Raw genomic sequence first — 17,112 nt, 5'->3', positions numbered from 1 at the left:
TTAAAATAAGGAACAATACCTCAGCTTTAGTCTAGACACATTAAAGCCTTCTACATTTAGCATTCAGCTCTTTTTCCACTTTTGCCTCCTCCAAAACAAACTTTTGCTCATTATGTATAATAATTTTGTGATTTATGCTCTCTTCCTTCCACACAATCACAATACTTTCCATTGATCTTTATTTTTTCTTTAATCTTTACCAGTTTTAGTCAAAACATTAACCTATCTTTTTTTCACCACCGATGGTGCCTACCCTGCCATGGGTTTCTGTCGCTTTTGATCTTTATCTTGGATTAACAGCATTGAAGATGTTTCAAAATAGCGATCTTAATATTTTAACTAAAACAGCTTGCTAATGTTTTCTTAGATGCAGCACTCATCTACAAACACTAGATATCTTGCAAAATGGTAGCTCTTAAGTACTATGCTGGAAAATGCAGCGTTGTGCAAAGTTTCCATTAATATTTCAAATATGGAATGGTGCATCTTTTTAGTAGTAGTAAAATAATACATTCCCAATTTGTAATCATCAAATAATGCACAACTTTGAGATAAACTGTTTAAACAATAATAATACTGTAATGCTTTGCAAGTACCGTAAATTCCAGTGTATAAGCCGACCCAGAGTATAAGATGACCCTCCATTTTCAAGGTTAAAAAAGTGACTTTTTCATGTCACCTTTGTATAAGCCGACCCCTTTTGTAGAGGTTTTTGATTTAACCAGAAAAGATCACAAGATCTCACATGCTGGTACTCAGCTTTGCTGGGTCTGGAATGTGGAAATTTTGTGAACCAGTATCTGCTAAGAAAATAGGCCTGCACATTGTAGAGCGTTATAAGCGAATTCTTAATAAATAAATCAGGGAGGGAAGTTTTGGATTAGGTTCCCAATGTTAAAGAATCCTCTGAAATGTAACCCCCATGAAACCATTTAGTGCCTATCGTAATCTTGTTAAAACATAACACGGGGTGGCAGGATCAGTACTTGTACTCAGTATTGAGTTTGCGACCACCATGTACAAAAGATTAAAACGAATGCGATATGATGCTGGCTTCAAGCTGAAGGTTGTTGATTTTGCTAAAGGAACAAATAATTCTGCAGCTGCTAAGAAGTTTAGTGTAAACGAGAAACAAGTGAGAGAGTGGAGACAGGCAGAGGACACGCTGAGGGGCCAAAGTCAAAATGAGCAAACCACGAGAAAACATGCCAGTGGCCAGAACTGGAAGAGAACGTTTTAGAGTGGGTGAATCGCCAGCGATCGTCTGGATACATTGTTACCAGAGAAACGGTTCGAGTTCAAGCGCTGAAATGGGCCAAGAAACACCGTGAGGTCAGCGAAAATTTCAAAGCTACGCGAAGTTGGTGCACCCAATTTATGAATAGACGTTTTCTTGTGTTGAGACAAAAAACAAAGATTGCTCAGAAGTTGCCAAGCAACCTTGAGAATAAGATTACAGCCTTCCAATTGTTTGTAATCAAGCATCAAAAGGCACATTCTTACCCGCTCTCACTGATTGGTAACATGGACGAGACACCAATGTTCTTTGATTTTGCTGGCAACCACACTGTCAATCAGAAGGAGGAGAAAGCAACATTTTACTGTTGTGTTAATGTGTATGGCTGATGGGACCAGACTACCATTGATGGTGATTTTTAAGAGGAAAACATTCCCAAAGAAAGAAAAATTGCCGCGGGGTGTTGTTTATGTTCAAGAACGCGGCTGGATGAGCGAAGCGGGTTGCTTGAAGTGGGTTAAAGAGGTGTTGCATTGACGTCCCGAAGGTTTCAGGAAGGAAAAGTCGCTACTTGGCTGGGACATGTTCAAAGTGCACTTGTCAGGTGAGACAAAAGCAGCATTGAAAGCTGAAAATACGGACATTGCAGTCATCCCCAGTGGTTTGATTGACGTCCGTGCTCCAGCCACTAGATGTGAGTTTAAACAAGCCATTCAAAGAATTCATGCGTCGACAGTGGAATGAATGGATGATGTCTGGAAATCAGTCATTCTCTCCAGCGGGAAATATGAGGGCCGCATCTCTAGCTACAGTTTGTGAGTGGTAGTGCAATCGTGGGAGGAAATGAAGGCCGAGTGCATTGTGAAGGCCTTCAAGAGGTACAGCATCAGCAATGCTTTGGATGGCACCGAAGATCATTTGCTCTTAGAAGAAGACAATGGAGATTTGGCAGCCAGTAAAGCTGCAAATGACGATGTTAAAGCAGAAATTGACATTCCTTACGATGATACGGTGACTGCCGAAGAATGGGACGTGATTTTTGGAGAGTCAGATAAGAGTGTGAGAGTTTCAAGCTCTGAACGTTTGACGACAACAGTGTGTACAAGTAAATTGAGAAACGAATGTGTTTTGCCTCCAACCTGATGGCGTGAACATTGACTTCTCTAACTTCCGCTAAGGCCCCACCTCCCCCTCGTATCCCATCTGTTACTCATTTTTATGCACACATTCTTTCTCTCACTCTCCTTTTTCTCCCTCTGTCCCTCTGAATATACCTCTTGCCCATCCTCTGGGTCACCCCCCCCCCCGTCTTTCTTCCCGGACCTCCTGTCCCATGATCCTCTCGTATCCCCTTTTGCCTATCACCTGTCCAGCTCTCGGCTCTATCCCTCCCCCTCCTGTCTTCTCCTATCATTTTGCATCTCCCCCTCCCCCTCCAGCTTTCAAATCCCTTACTCACTCTTCCTTCAGTTAGTCCTGACGAAGGGTCTCGGCCTGAAACGTCTACTGCGCCTCTTCCTATAGATGCTGCTTGGCCTGCTGCGTTCACCAGCAACTTTGATGTATGTTGCTTGAATTTCCAGCATCTGCAGAATTCCTGTTGTTTGTGTTTTGTAGATCTTTTCTTTTGTGTAGATTTCATAAGCGTTTGTATTTTCTTTTGTATTTGACTCAAAAACGGCCAATAAATACAACCTGTCTTCCGTGTATTCGTTTTTCCAAAGTTGGCACCCTCTGTATAAACTGACGCCCTAATTTTAGGACCAAAATTTAGGGCCACATTCTGGGCTTATACACCAGAATTTACGAGTAAATGAAAAGTAATACCAAATCTAAATGTTGCCTACGTTACAAATATTCACTCAATCAGTTCCTGAAACATAAGACCATAAGACAAAGGAGCAGAAGTAGGCCATTCGGCCCATCGTGTCTGCTCCACCATTTTATCATGAGCTGATCCATGCTCCTATTTAGTCCCACTCCCCCGCCTTCTCACCATAACTTTTGATGCCCTGGCTACTCAGATACCTATCGATCTCTGCCTTAAATACACCCAATGACTTGGCCATGACAACTAATACAAGCGATAAACTATGTCCAAGTTTTCTTTCTTTTGTTAGAGTCCTCCCATTTTACAACTCCATTGCAATTTTGAAAATAAAATGATATAGGCTGTTTTGTTGATGGTGACATCCAATTTCTTAATTTTTTTTTAGGCAATTGGAGAATATACTGTCATATATAGGACGTACTTTATACATTTATACAAGTATGTATGTGGCAGTTCCAATTATGTTTCCAGTCAATGCTGACCCTAAGATTCTGGTGATACACTTCCAGTCGAAAGTGATTCCACTCCCTCATGAGAATGAATTTTGAATTTTGTCCTACATATAATGGATATACATTTTCCTTGCAACCTCATCAGTCCAGACATAATTGTTGTCTTTCTGGCAGTGAGAATGGATTGATTTGTTATCTGAGGAGTTATTGTTGGAGCAGAACACTGTATAATCATCAGCAAATATCCATCTCCCAATTAAAAATGGGGGTATATAATTGATGCTGTTTAGGTCTAGGTTGTTGGCCTGGACTCAGATGATTGCCACTAACAATCATAGTTATCATCCTTATTATTTGATATGAGTCCAGTTTTTGCAAGCCTACCCCTCCTCCAGATACATGTTGACTGCAGTTTTCCTCTGGTTTCTCGATACCAGGGATTTTCGTTCTCATATCAGCTCTAGATTCTGCTCCTTGGTCCATATCTGGCCAAGGCTAAAATGAAAAGTAAGAACAAAATGCCAGAGAGAAATGGTCAGCTTGGACAAGTTGCGCCAAAGATCCCAATTTCATGTTTAATTACTCTAGATATTCAGGAGGCCAGGCAACATCTGAACAGTTAAGATTAACTCTGTTTCTTCACACGTGCTGAATATTTGTAGGACTTTATCTTTTTTTTGTCAATTTCCAGCAATGGTAGTATTTATATTTTGTAAAGCCACTCTGATTTTTGTGGAAGTCAAGTAGGGCATTAATGAGTAGGTTACTGATAAGTAAGTGTCACTTAATTGTACCATCCACAACACCTTCCATCACCTGCTGCTGATCAGAAGTTGATTGAGGGTTCATTTAAGTAGATCATCTTATTTGTGTCTTTTGTGTATAGGGCAAGACTCGACAACTAAGTTTAGAAGACAAAGTTTCAAATCTCTATCCACTATGCTGTAAGAAGTCCAGTGCGTTGTTGGATCTCTGTTGTATTCAGTGCACTCAGCTGTTTCTTCATTACTATAGAGGAATTGTGATGGTGGGAATCTCAGGAGTGGGAAATGATACATAATCTACTTTGCAGTTTTGACTGCAGATGTTTACTAGCACTGCAGCTTTGATCTTTTCATTCTGGATGTACCATTATTAAATGTGGGAATATTCAAAGGTCTTTTTCTTCTGACTTGTTTAATTATTTGTCATCGTTCACCACAGTTTTTTATAAATCTGCAAGGCCTTCATCTGTTTCATTGGAATTGATTTATTATTGTCCACTCCGACCCTCAACACAGGGGGCCCCCAGGGCTGTGTACTAAGCCCCCTCCTTTATTCTCTGTATATCCATGACTGTGTCACCACCCACAGCTCCAATCTGCTAATTAAATTTGCTGGCCACACTACACTGATTAGCCTGATCTCAAATAATAATGAGGCAGCCTACAGAGAAGAAGTCACCACCCTGACAAAATGGTGTCAAGAAAACAACCTCTCCCTCAATGTCACTAAAACAAAGTAGCTGATTGTGGACAACAATCAGGAGGAATGGAGACAGACTAGCCCCTATTGAAATCAATGGATCTGGGGTTGAGAGGGTGAACAGCTTTAAGTTCCTCGGCATAAGCGTCACTGAGGATCTCAAGTGGTCTTTACATACAGGCTGTGTGGTGAGAAAGGCACAATAGCGCCTCTTTCACTTCAGATGGCTGAAGAAGTTTGGTGTGGGCCCCTAAATCCTAAGAACTTTCTATAGGGGTACAATTGAGAGCATCCTGACTGGCTGCATCACTGCCTGGACTCTGCAGAGAGTGGTGCAGACAGCCCAGCGCATCTGTAGGTGTGAACTTCCCATTATTGAGGACATTTACAAAGACAGGTGTGTAAAAAGGGCCTGAAGGATCATTGGAGATCCAAGTCACCCCAACCACAATCTGTTCCAGCTGCTACCATCTGGGAAATGGTACTACAGCATAAAACCCAGGACCAACAGGCTCTGGGACAGCTTCTTCCACCAGGCCATCAGACTGCTGAATTCATGCTAACACAACTGTATTTCTATGTTATATGACCGTCCTGTTGTACATACTATTTATTATAAATTACTATGAATTACACATTTGGACGGAGATGTAACGTAAAGATTTTTTACTCGTATATGAAGGATGTAAGTAATAAAGTCAATTCAATTCAGGTATTGAGATACAGTGAAAAGCATATCATTACAGTGCATTGAGTAGAACAGGGTAAATAACCATAGAATGCAGAATAAAGTGTAACAGCTACAAAGAAAGTGCAGTGCAGGTAAACAATAAGTGGGTATATTGTGAGGTCAAGAATGTGTTTTATCATACTGAGAAGCTACTCAATAATCTTGTAACAGCCTGAGAAGCTGTGCTTGAGCCTGGTGGTTCATGTTTTCAGGCTTTTGTATCTTCCGCCCTGTGGAAGAGGGGAGAAGACAGAATGTCCAGCATGGGTGGTATCTTTGATTATGCTGTTTGATTTACTGAGGAAGTGAAAAGAATAAACTGAATCTATAGAGGGGAGGCTGCGATCTATGATGTGATGAGCTGTGTCCACAACTCTGTAGTTTCTTGCGCTGACATACAGAGCAGGTGTCCTTCCAAGCAGTTATGCATCCAGGTGGAATGTGTTCTGTGGTGCACCAATTTTAAAAAATTGGTAAGGGATGAATGGGACAATATCTCTTCAGCCGCTTGAGAAAGTAAAGGCATTGCTGAGCTTTCTTTGCCATGGTGTCGACATGCTTGGACCAGAACAGGCTTTTGGTGATGTTCTCTCCTTTAAACCTGAAGTTCTTAACTCTTAAACTCAACACCATTGATGTAGATGAGAATGTGCATTACCTGCTTCCTGAAGTCAATGACCAGTTGTCTCATTTTGCTAACATTGAGGGAAAGGTTGTTGTCATGATACCATGTTACTAAATTCTCTATCTCCTTCCTATACTTCAGCTTTTCATCAGTAGAGACGTGGCCCACTACGGCGGTGTCATCTGCAGTCTTGGTTTTGAATTACTTAGCTTTTGCTCCGTGGCCTGGATGTATTGTAATTTCAGTTTGCCCATTTACCTTCAGGTGCAACTGCCATTCCTTGTTTGAACTGCTCACCGAGTCAAGTGTAGTTCCTTCGATTTAATAATAATGTTAATGGCAAATGCTAAAAGTGACGAAGTTCCAGATCATAGTTGAATAACACTAACACTGCTGATGGTTCAAAGTGCCTTGTGGATTCTCAGCTTTGAAATGCTAGATTTGCACTAAATTTCCCATTTTTCACTGACATTTTTACTTAGTTGAGAATATATTGTATATGGACCTACACTTTTTCTTTAATAACAGTAGACATTCAGAAACTGCAATTTTTGCTAATTGCTACAACTTATAAGCACCTTTCAGAAGTATCGTTTTAAAATTATGAAATTTTTTGCAGGATAAATTAAGGCTTGACTCTGTTCAAAATGCTTATTAAACTGTAATCTGGAAAAGACTTAAAATATGCTACAGGTTGCTAGATTTGAGTAGAATATAAGTTGTAAATTTAACAAAGTGGCAGCTAACTTTGATATTAATATGATAAAAGCAAATCTTAGAATATTACTTTGCAACCATAGACAGTTATATTCATTTTAACTGAAATATTCACCTAAGTACTATTTCCTTTTTTATTTTGCCCTCACTTGGATATGTAGCGCAAGGCAACATATAACTAAATAGAAAAATAAGCCTCTTCTAGGATGATTTTCAAATTCAGTCTCACATATATGTTATGGCAGGGCCAACAGTTTGGGTTTTCAAAATAAATGTTGGAGAAATGGTTTCCAGTGGATTGGATATATGCTCAGCAAAGAAGAGTCACATGAATCACAAATATCAGAGATACAGAAGGATGGGATCAAAAATTATCATAACTGAAAAAGGTTGCAGCATCTAGAAGTTTATATATTCAGCAGCTCATTGAATCCAAATTGATTACAGATTTTGTTCAATAGAACATGTGCTAATTTTATCTTGTTCTTCATACATGGGATTTGTGTATTGATTTGCTGAATAAGACAGGCTATAGCAGTTCTAGTTCGCAGTAACTGACTTCAACTGAACATAGTAATAGAGGTTCAATACTAGTGCTTGATTTTTTTTTTAGGATTAATGAAAGGAGGTCAGCCAGTGTTACATTTAGTAGTCAATAAAATTCTGTGAAGCCTGGGAAAAATATTTGCTTAAATCTTGCGAAAGAACAAAATTGGGTTTGGCTGTGATAACCACATTCAAATATTCTACTGATATTTCCATACTGGGTTTGTGTTGTGTAATTGTCATTGGGCACTAAGTATTAAGCAACTTCTCAGTAATTTATTCAGTATAAATTTTAACCAAAAAAAGAAAATCTCAGCACGTTTAAGCAGTTTTTACATCATTCCACTGGCTGCCTATGTCCTTTTGGGTCAATTTTAAAATACTCTTAATTACTCTTAATTGCACTCTTTGTTAGTGCTATTGGGGGGGCTTTAAACTAGATTTGCAGGGGGATGGGAACCAGAGTGCCAGAGCTGACAGTGTGGCTGGGGTGAAAATAAATGATGTTAAAAGTTCAAGCAAATCCGCTAATAGAAAGGTTGTGAGTGGTGGTAAAAATCTTCTGAAGTATATATATTTCAATGCTAGGAGTATTGCGGGGAAGGCGGATGAGTTGAGGGCGTGGATTGACATGTGGAATTATGACGTTATAGCAACTAGTGAAACTTGGCTACAGGAGCGGCGGGACTGGCAGCTTAATATTCGAGGGTTCCGATGTTTCAGATGTGATCGAGGCAGAGGAATGAAAGGTGGGGGAGTAGCATGGCTTGTTAGGGAAAATATTACAGCAGTGCTCAGGCAGGACAGATCAGAGGGCTTGTCTACTGAGTCCTTATGGGTGGAGCTGAGAAACAGGAAAGGTATGGCCACATTAGTGGGATTGTATTACAGACCACCCAATAGTCAACGAGACTTGGAAGAGCAAATCTGCAGAGAGATAGCAGGCAACTGCAAGAAACATAAAGTTGTGGTAGTAGGGGATTTTAATTTTCCATATATTAAATGGGACTCCCATACTGTTAGGGGTCTAGATGGTTTAGAGTTTGTAAAATGTGTTCAAGAAAGTTTTCTAAATCAATATATAGTGGGACCAACTAGAGGGGATGCAATATTGCATCTCCTGTTAGGAAACGAGTTAGGACAAGTGACAGAAGTCTGCGTAGGGGAGCACTTTGGTTCCAGTGATAATAACACCATTGGTTTCAACTTGATCATGGACAAGGATAGATCTGGTCCTAGGGTTGAGGTTCTGAACTGGAAGAAGGCCAAATTTGAAGAAATGAGAAAGGATCTAAAAAGCGTGGATTGGGACAGGTTGTTCTCTGGCAAAGATGTGATTGGTAGGTGGGATGCCTTCAAAGGAGAAATTTTGAGAGTGCAGAGTTTGTATGTTCCTGTCAGAATTAAAGGCAAAGTGAATAGGAATAAGGAACTTTGGTTCTCAAGGGATATCGCAACTCTGATAAAGAAGAAATGGGAGTTGTATGACATGTATAGAAAACAGGGAGTAAATAAGGTGCTTGAGGGGTATAAGAAGTGCAAGAAAATACTTAAGAAAGAAATCAGGAGGGCTAAAAGAAGACATGAGGTTGTCTTGGCAGTCAAAGTGAAGGATAATTCAAAGCGCTTTTACAGGTATATTAAGAGCTAAAGGATTGTAAGGGATAAAACTGGTCCTCTTGAAGATCAGAGTGGTCGGCTATGTGCGGAACCAAAGGAAATTGGGGAGATCTTAAATAGGTTTTTTGCATCTCTATTTACTATGGAAACTGGCATGAAGTCTATGGAATTAAGGGAAACAAGTAGTGAGATCATGGAAACCGTACAGATTGAAGAGAAGGAGGTGCTTGCTGCCTTGAGGAAAATTAAAGTGGATAAATCCCCGGGACCTGACAGGGTGTTCCCTTGGACCTTGAAGGAGACTAGTGTTGAAATTGCAGGGACCCTGGCAGAAATATTTAAAATGTCGCTGTCTACAGGTGAGGTGCCGTAGGATTGGAGAGTGGCTCACGTTGTTCCGTTGTTTAAAAAAGGATCAAAAAGTAATCCGGGAATTTATAGGCCAGTGAATTTAACATCGGTAGTAGGTAAGTTATTGGAGGGAGTACAAAGAAACAGAATCTACAAGCATTTGGATAGACAGGAACTTATTAGGGAGAGTCAACATGGCTTCGTGCGTGGTAGGTCATGTTTGACCAATCTATTGGAGTTTTTCGAGGAGGTTACTAGGAAAGTGGATGAAGGGAAGGCAGTGGATATTGTCTACATAGACTTCAGTAAGGCCTTTGACAAGGTCCCGCATGGGAGGTTAGTTAGGAAAATTCAGTCGCTAGGTATACATGGAGAGGTGGTAAATTGGATTACACATTGGCTCAATGGAAGAAGCCAAAGAGTGGTAGTAGAGGATTGCTTCTCCGAGTGGAGGCCTGTGACTAGTGGTGTGCCACAGGGATCAGTGCAGGGTCCATTGTTATTTGTCATCTATATCAATGATCTGGATGATAATGTGGTAAATTGGATCAGCAAATTTGCTGATGATACAAAGATTGGAGGTGTAGTAGACAGTGAGGAAGTTTTTCAGAGCCTGCAGAGGGACTTGGACCAGCTGGAAAAATGGGCTGAAAAATGGCAGATGGAGTTTAATACTGACAAGTGTGAGGTATTGCACGTTGGAAGGACAAACCAAGGTAGAACATACAGGGTTAATGGTAAGGCACTGAGGAGTGCAGTAGAACAGAGGGATCTGGGAATACAGATACAAAATTCCCTAAAAGTGTCGTCACAGGTAGATAGGGTCGTAAAGAGAGCTTTTAGTACATTGGCCTTTGTTAATCAAAGTATTGAGTATAAGAGCTGGAATGTTATGATGAGGTTGTATAAGGCATTGGTGAGGCCGAATCTGGAGTACTGTGTTCAGTTTTGGTCACCAAATTACAGGAAGGATTTTATTAAGGTTGAAAGAGTGCAGAGAAGGTTTACAAGGATGTTGCCGGGACTTGAGAAACTCAGTTACAGAGAAAGGTTGAATAGGTTAGGACTTTATTCCCTGGAGCGTAGAAGAATGAGGGGAGATTTGCTAGAGGTATATAAAATTATGATGGGTATAGATAGAGTGAATGCAAGCTGGCTTTTTCCACTGAGGCAAGGGGAGAAAAAAACCAGAGGACATGGGTTAAGGGTGAGGGGGGAAAAGTTTAAAAGGAACATTAGGGGGGGGGCGCTTCTTCACACAGAGAGTGGTGGGGGTATGGAATGAGCTGCCAGATGAGGTGGTAAATGCGGGTTCTTTTTTAACATTTAAGAATAAATTGGACAGATACATGGATGGGAGATGTATGGAGGGATATGGTCCGTGTGCAGGTCAGTGGGACTAGGCAGAAAATGGTTTGGCACAGCCAAGAAGGGCCAAAAAGGCCTGTTCCTGGGCTGTAGTTTTTCTATGGTTTTCTATGGTATATGAGGCTCTGAATAATCTAGCTCCTCCACCTATCTCCTTATGTAACGCTGAGTTATTTTGGCTTGTATATGTCTAGGGGAAATCCCACCCAGCACCTGCTTTAACGCTTCCTACGGTGTCGGTTGCCGCCTGAATCAATCCCAAACATCAATCATCAGCCAGCGCACCCAGTACTTTTTACCAAGTACACTTTATAGATATTACTAATTCTATGACATTAATATAAATTCGATACAGAAAAGGAAGTAATGAAAAAAAGGCGCCAAGTCTTATCAAAGTCCAAGTACTTCGCGTGCAACCATTGGAGCTCAATCGATTCCTGACGACCACCCGAATCCTGTCGACTCACAGCTCGGGACCACCTGAAGTGATCGACCAGAGCTTTTCAGCACGTCCGCCGTCCTCCCCGTCTCTCCTCCGACTCCCTGCCAAAAACTCCGTCCCCAGTCATATGATACAGCATTATCATCCAAAAACAAAACGATACATGACCACCCATTGGCTAATAGCACCCTGCTATCTGTATTAACCAAAGCAACTGTCTAGCTGGAGACTTTCTCAGCATTTAACATAACAAAGAAGCATTCCCCAGTATAACATAACAAAGAAGCCATTTTAAATTTAACACACAAAAAAAGAAAGACCCCGCACACTTACATCCCTGATCATAATCTTAGATCTGTGAATACTGGTCTGTTTAGTGTTCCTAGAGCTAAGCATATAAGATCTGGTGATGCAGCATTTTGCTCTTATGCACCAAAATTCTGGAATTTTCTACTGACTGAGATACACTAGTTTAGTACTGTGGAGCATTTCAAATCACTTCTTTAAAAACTTACTTTTTTAATTTGGCCTCGTTATAGGACTACTTAATGCCTGTTGATTATATTTAAAAATCTGGGGTATTCATTTACATTTTATTCTATGTAATGTTTACCTTATGATTTATAATTTTGTCTCATTTTATGACTATATTGATTTAGCTTTACAATCTTGTAAAGCACTTTGAAAAGTGCTAGATGAATAAAGTTATTATTTTCAGATTTTCCAGTGGGAGGAGTCATCCCAGTTATATGTCTCCTTAATCATTGTTCCTTTTTTCAACAAAAAGAATGAACAAAAGGCAAACTATTAGAGGACTTCAGCAAGTCAAGTGGCGTTTGTGAAGACAAAATGATAGTTGACATTTTGGTACGAGATCTGTCCTAATGCATTGTCTTAATGAAAAATATTGACTATCCGTTTGCTACTTCAGATGCTCCTTGATCGGCTGAGTTCCTCCAGCAGATTGTTTTCTATTAGATCCAGATCCAGCATATGCAGTCTCTTGTGCCTCTGAAAAGAATGATCACTTATGTTTTTTGACCATAAGAAGGGTTAGTGTTCTTCCAATATGGATCATGTCTGGAAATCCACTGGAAAATATTGCATGAGAAATTGGAGGGTGAAATTGGGAGTGAGGAAATACAAAATTTTAAGCCCGTTATGAAATATAGACCCTGTATGTATATAAATAATGTTATACAGCGGCTGCCTGAACAGTTCTAGTCATGTTAGTGTCCCAGTTTAAAGATTTGCCATTTCCACCTGAGTCAAGGCATGTGATCAAAATATAGAATATGGTTCTTCAGATTGATTTTGTATAGATTTACATTATTTCTTGTTTTATATGTATTCTGAACTGAATACCAATTATTGCAATCAAATTTTTAAAAATTAACTATTGTGAAAATGTAACAGAATTTCCATAAAATATATTCTTCTTTGTAAGCAGATGTTCTAACTGACTTCTAAAATGTTAACAAAAATATACAAAGCCTCTTCTATTAAGAATTTTCTAAATAAATCTTTGTCCTTTTACAGTCCTTGCTGCATTACAGGAAGACTGCATAGGCAATATTTCTTCAGGATAGTAATAAAATTCATAAATTAATGAAATACATTGGTAATGCTAATTGGTAGTTAAATCAGTGAAGCTAGTAACAGAAAGCAGTTATTTGTCTGCCATATTTTTTATGAGACTCTCCTGTATCTTGCAGCTTCTATGCAGTTGTGGAGGTCACGTCTGGGGCGTGTGATGTACTCGATGGCAAACTGCCTGCTGATGATGAAGGTACGTGGGTGGCTGTGAGCTGCAGGATTACCGTATATATCTGATAATCTGAGCACTTCTGTAGGCATTGCACCAGTTTATTCCTAAAGAAATGTATTGCAGCAGGTGAAAGAAACTGGATTGTGCAAATGATTTAAATCAGACAGACATATTGGATAGTTAAGATTTCTTTTTACACAGAAAGGTCCTTTCCTAGCCTTTTATGAAATCTAAAGCAACACCTTGTTCACATATTAAATGCCTTGTTCTAGGGTTACTATTTCTAGCAACACATGCACCTATGAACCAATATCTAACGTGCTGCACTAGATATTCAAGAGATGAATAAACCATAATATATCTGAAAATTGTTTTTCCTTACTGGGTACAAGATTGAGTAATGGTTACAACAATTATAACAAGTTTACAAAATAAATTAAATATTAAGGGGCAAGAACATCAAAGATACTTCAATTATAACTTTCAATAATATTTACATTTTAAGATAACTAGCAGGTCAGGTTTCTTGAATTATGCTCCTATACTGAAACTCAATACCTAAAACTATAAGGGATGCAGACTCAGTTTACACTTAAACACCAGCTCAAAGCCTATTTAACTAGAATCTTTTTGAGTTTGTTGCTTTTAACCAACATCTTTTTCATTTTCATGTCTGCAATTTGTCCCATTTAAAGCAATTTGAATTGCATGGTTTGTATGAAAAATGCTCCATAAATAAGATTATTATTACTTCTAAGCCATATGTTTGATCCAACATGTCAGTTATCTATCTCATTTTGACTCAGCATGTCAGTTATCTATCTCATTTGTGTTTTTATTTGTTACTTTTGTTCATTATGCTTTCCTATACAATAAGAAATGCATATTAATAGGCTATTTGCTGTTTTTAAAATAGCCAAAGAACAAGAACTATTACTGTTTAAATTTAGGAAACTAATAATACTAATTAAGTAGTATGATGCATTTGCCAATTGAACTAATAATAATTTTAATTTATTGAAGCAACAATCATTTACCTTTTAGAAAAGTTACCTGAGATCCCAATCAATCCAATTGATCAGTCAAAGGAGAAGGTTATCTAAAATTCCTCTTCCAAGCATGCTTAAATTTCCTATTAAAGATGCTACAGATTTGTGCCTAGGCACCAGCTGTGTGGTATTCTGCATGGAAAAATTAGTAGGGATCTATATAGGTCAGTTTATTATTGTGTAGAACATTGCCCTCTGCTGTTAGAATCGTTGCATCAGTACTGAATTGGATAGAATCTATGCAGCTTTTCAGATGTTCCTGTCATACCATTTCCCTCTTTACTGTAAATCTCTTCTCTCACATTACTGTAAATGCCTGCTTGATTCCCCTAAAATTAGGATTATTATCACTAATTTATATGACGGGAAATTTGTTTTGTCGTGGCAATTCAGTGAAAAAATAAAACTTGGTATAAATTACAAAAAAAAATGCAAAAAAGGAATAACAAGCTAGCATTCATAGACAGTTCAGAACTCTGATTGCAGAGGGGAACAACCACCCCTCCCCATCTGGACCAGACATCAGTTTATGGTAGCCAATTCACCTACCAGCATATCTTTGGGATCAGTAATCAACTTGGAGCAGCAGAGGGAAATCCATGAAGTCTTGGGATGAACCTGCAAACTGCATATAGACAGCACCTATTTGCCGGAGCTGTGAGATATCAGCATTACTTGTCACAACACTGTGCTGTCCACTGGACTTGAAAACGAGCAACTCAATAACACTGATTTGCCCACCACTATTGTAAAACTCACTGATCTATTATTCCCAGGATTATCCCTATATAACCATATAACAATTACAGCACAGAAACAGGCCATCTCGGCCCTTCTGGTCCATGCCAAACTCTTACTCTCACCTAGTCCCACCGACCTGCACTCAGCCCATAACCCTCCATTCCTTTCCTGTCCATATAACTATCCAATTTAACTTTAAACGACAACATCGAATCTGCCTCAACCACTTCTGCTGGAAGCTCATTCCACACAGCTACCACTCTCTGAGTAAAGAAGTTCCTGCTCATGTTGCCCCTAAACTTTTGCCCTTTAACTCTCAACTCATATCCTCTTCTTTGAATCTCCCCCATTCTCAATGGAAAAAGCCAATCCACGTCAACTCTATCAATCCCCCTCATAATTTTAAACCGTCTATACTCCGTATTACCTTTCTTAAACAAAGGAATAACATTTGCTGCTTTTCAATCTTCCAGTCCTGATCCTGTAGCTAATGACAATGTAAAGATCATCGCAAAAGGTCTCGGCCTGAAACGTCGACTGTACCTCTTCCTAGAGATGCTGCCTGGCCTGCTGCGTTCACCAGCAACTTTTATGTGTGTAGCAATTTCTTCTCTCATTTCCTGCAGTAACATGTATATTCTGTATGATTCCAGGGATTTATCGATCCTAATATTATTTTAGAAGTTCCAGTACATCCTCTTTCATCCAGCAATCCTCATTGACATGTTCCGGCATATTAGCCTGTTCTACACTGACCTCACATTTGTCAAGGTCCCTCTCACTGGTGAATACTAAAGCAAAATATTCTTTAATACCTTCCCGCCGCCTCCAACTGCAGGCGCATGTTTCCTCTTTTATCACTGATCAGCCCTATCCTCACTCTAGTCATCCTCCTGTAGAATACTTTGAGATTTCCTTATTCCTATTCATCAAAACCTTCCCCGTCTAGCTCTCTTATTTCCCTTCTTAAGTTCCTTCCTGGTTACCTTTGTAACTGTCAAGGACCCTGTCTAATATTTGCTTCCTCAACTTTAAGTATGCTTCCTTTTTCCTCTTGACAAGATGTTGTCACAATGATTCCTTCAGCCTAGGATCTTTTCCCTACCTCAATGGGGCAAACCTACCTAGAACCCCATGCAAGTGCTCCCTAAGCAACCTCCACATTTCCATTGTACATCTCCCAAGAAGATCAGTTCCCAATTTACACACCCAAGTTCCTGCCTAATAGCATCATAATTCGCCCTTTCCCAATTAATTACCCTCCCATACCATCTGCCCCTACATCTGTCCAAGGCTATGCTAAAGATCAGGGAGTACTGACTCTGAAGTACTTATACATCGAGAGATCTGCCACTTGACCAGGTCCATTGTCTAGTACTAGATCCAGTATGGTCCCTCCTCTGTCCACATATTGTGTCAGAAACCCTTCCTGGAAACACCTAGCAAACTCTGCACTATTTAAACCTTCTGCAATAAAGAGGTGCCAAGTGGAGAAGTTGAAGTCAACCATGACAACAACCCTGTTACTTTTGCACCTCTCGAAATCTGTATCACAATCTGCTCCTTGGTGTCTCTGTTGCAATTGGGGTGTCTAGAATAATCGAAAGAGTGACTGCTCCCTTCCTGTTTCTAACTTCCACCCGGACTAATTCAGTAGATGATACTTTTCTGCAGCCTGATATTGTCACTGATTAGCAAAGCCACTTCCCCACCTATTTTACCTACTTCACTGTCTCTTTTGAAACATCTAAACTAGCATGGCTGGAGCATTGGCTGGTCGGCAGAAACAGAGAGTGGGAATAAAGGGATCCTATTCTGGCTGGCTGCCGGTTACCAGTGGAGTTCCACAGGGGTTGGTGTTGGGACTGCTGCTTTTTAATGATGTATGTTAATGATTTGGACTACAGTATTAATGGATTTGTGGCTAAATTTGCCGATGATACAAAGATAGGTGGAGGAGTGGGTAGTATTGAAGAAACAGAGAGCCTGCAGAGAGACTTAGATAGTTTAGGAGAATGGGCAAAATGCCAAAGGAAATCTAATGTTAGAAGTGTATGGTCATGCACTTTGGAGGAAGAAATAAACGAGAAGACTATTATTTAGATGAGGAGATAATTCAAAATGCGGAGATGCAAAGGGATTTGGGAGTCCTTGTGCAAGATACCCTAAAC

The 17,112-nt window shown here is 39.7% G+C and overlaps 1 protein-coding gene across 5 annotated transcripts in view; it reads left to right on the top strand.

The window, feature by feature from the left end:
• The window catches only part of trappc12 (trafficking protein particle complex subunit 12), a 173,879-nt gene that overhangs the window by 92,562 nt on the left and 64,205 nt on the right, over window positions 1-17,112 (top strand). For all 5 annotated transcript variants that reach the window (XM_063038380.1, XM_063038373.1, XM_063038389.1 and 2 more), the window contains one exon: window positions 13,099-13,172. In XM_063038380.1, the coding sequence (XP_062894450.1) occupies window positions 13,099-13,172 (74 nt within the window). The remainder of the gene's footprint in view (window positions 1-13,098; window positions 13,173-17,112) is intronic.

This window comes from Mobula hypostoma, chromosome 2 (assembly GCF_963921235.1).
Source record: "Mobula hypostoma chromosome 2, sMobHyp1.1, whole genome shotgun sequence".
In the NCBI taxonomy this organism is placed as follows: Eukaryota; Metazoa; Chordata; class Chondrichthyes; order Myliobatiformes; family Myliobatidae; genus Mobula; species Mobula hypostoma.
This window is presented reverse-complemented; position numbering and strand designations above follow the sequence as displayed.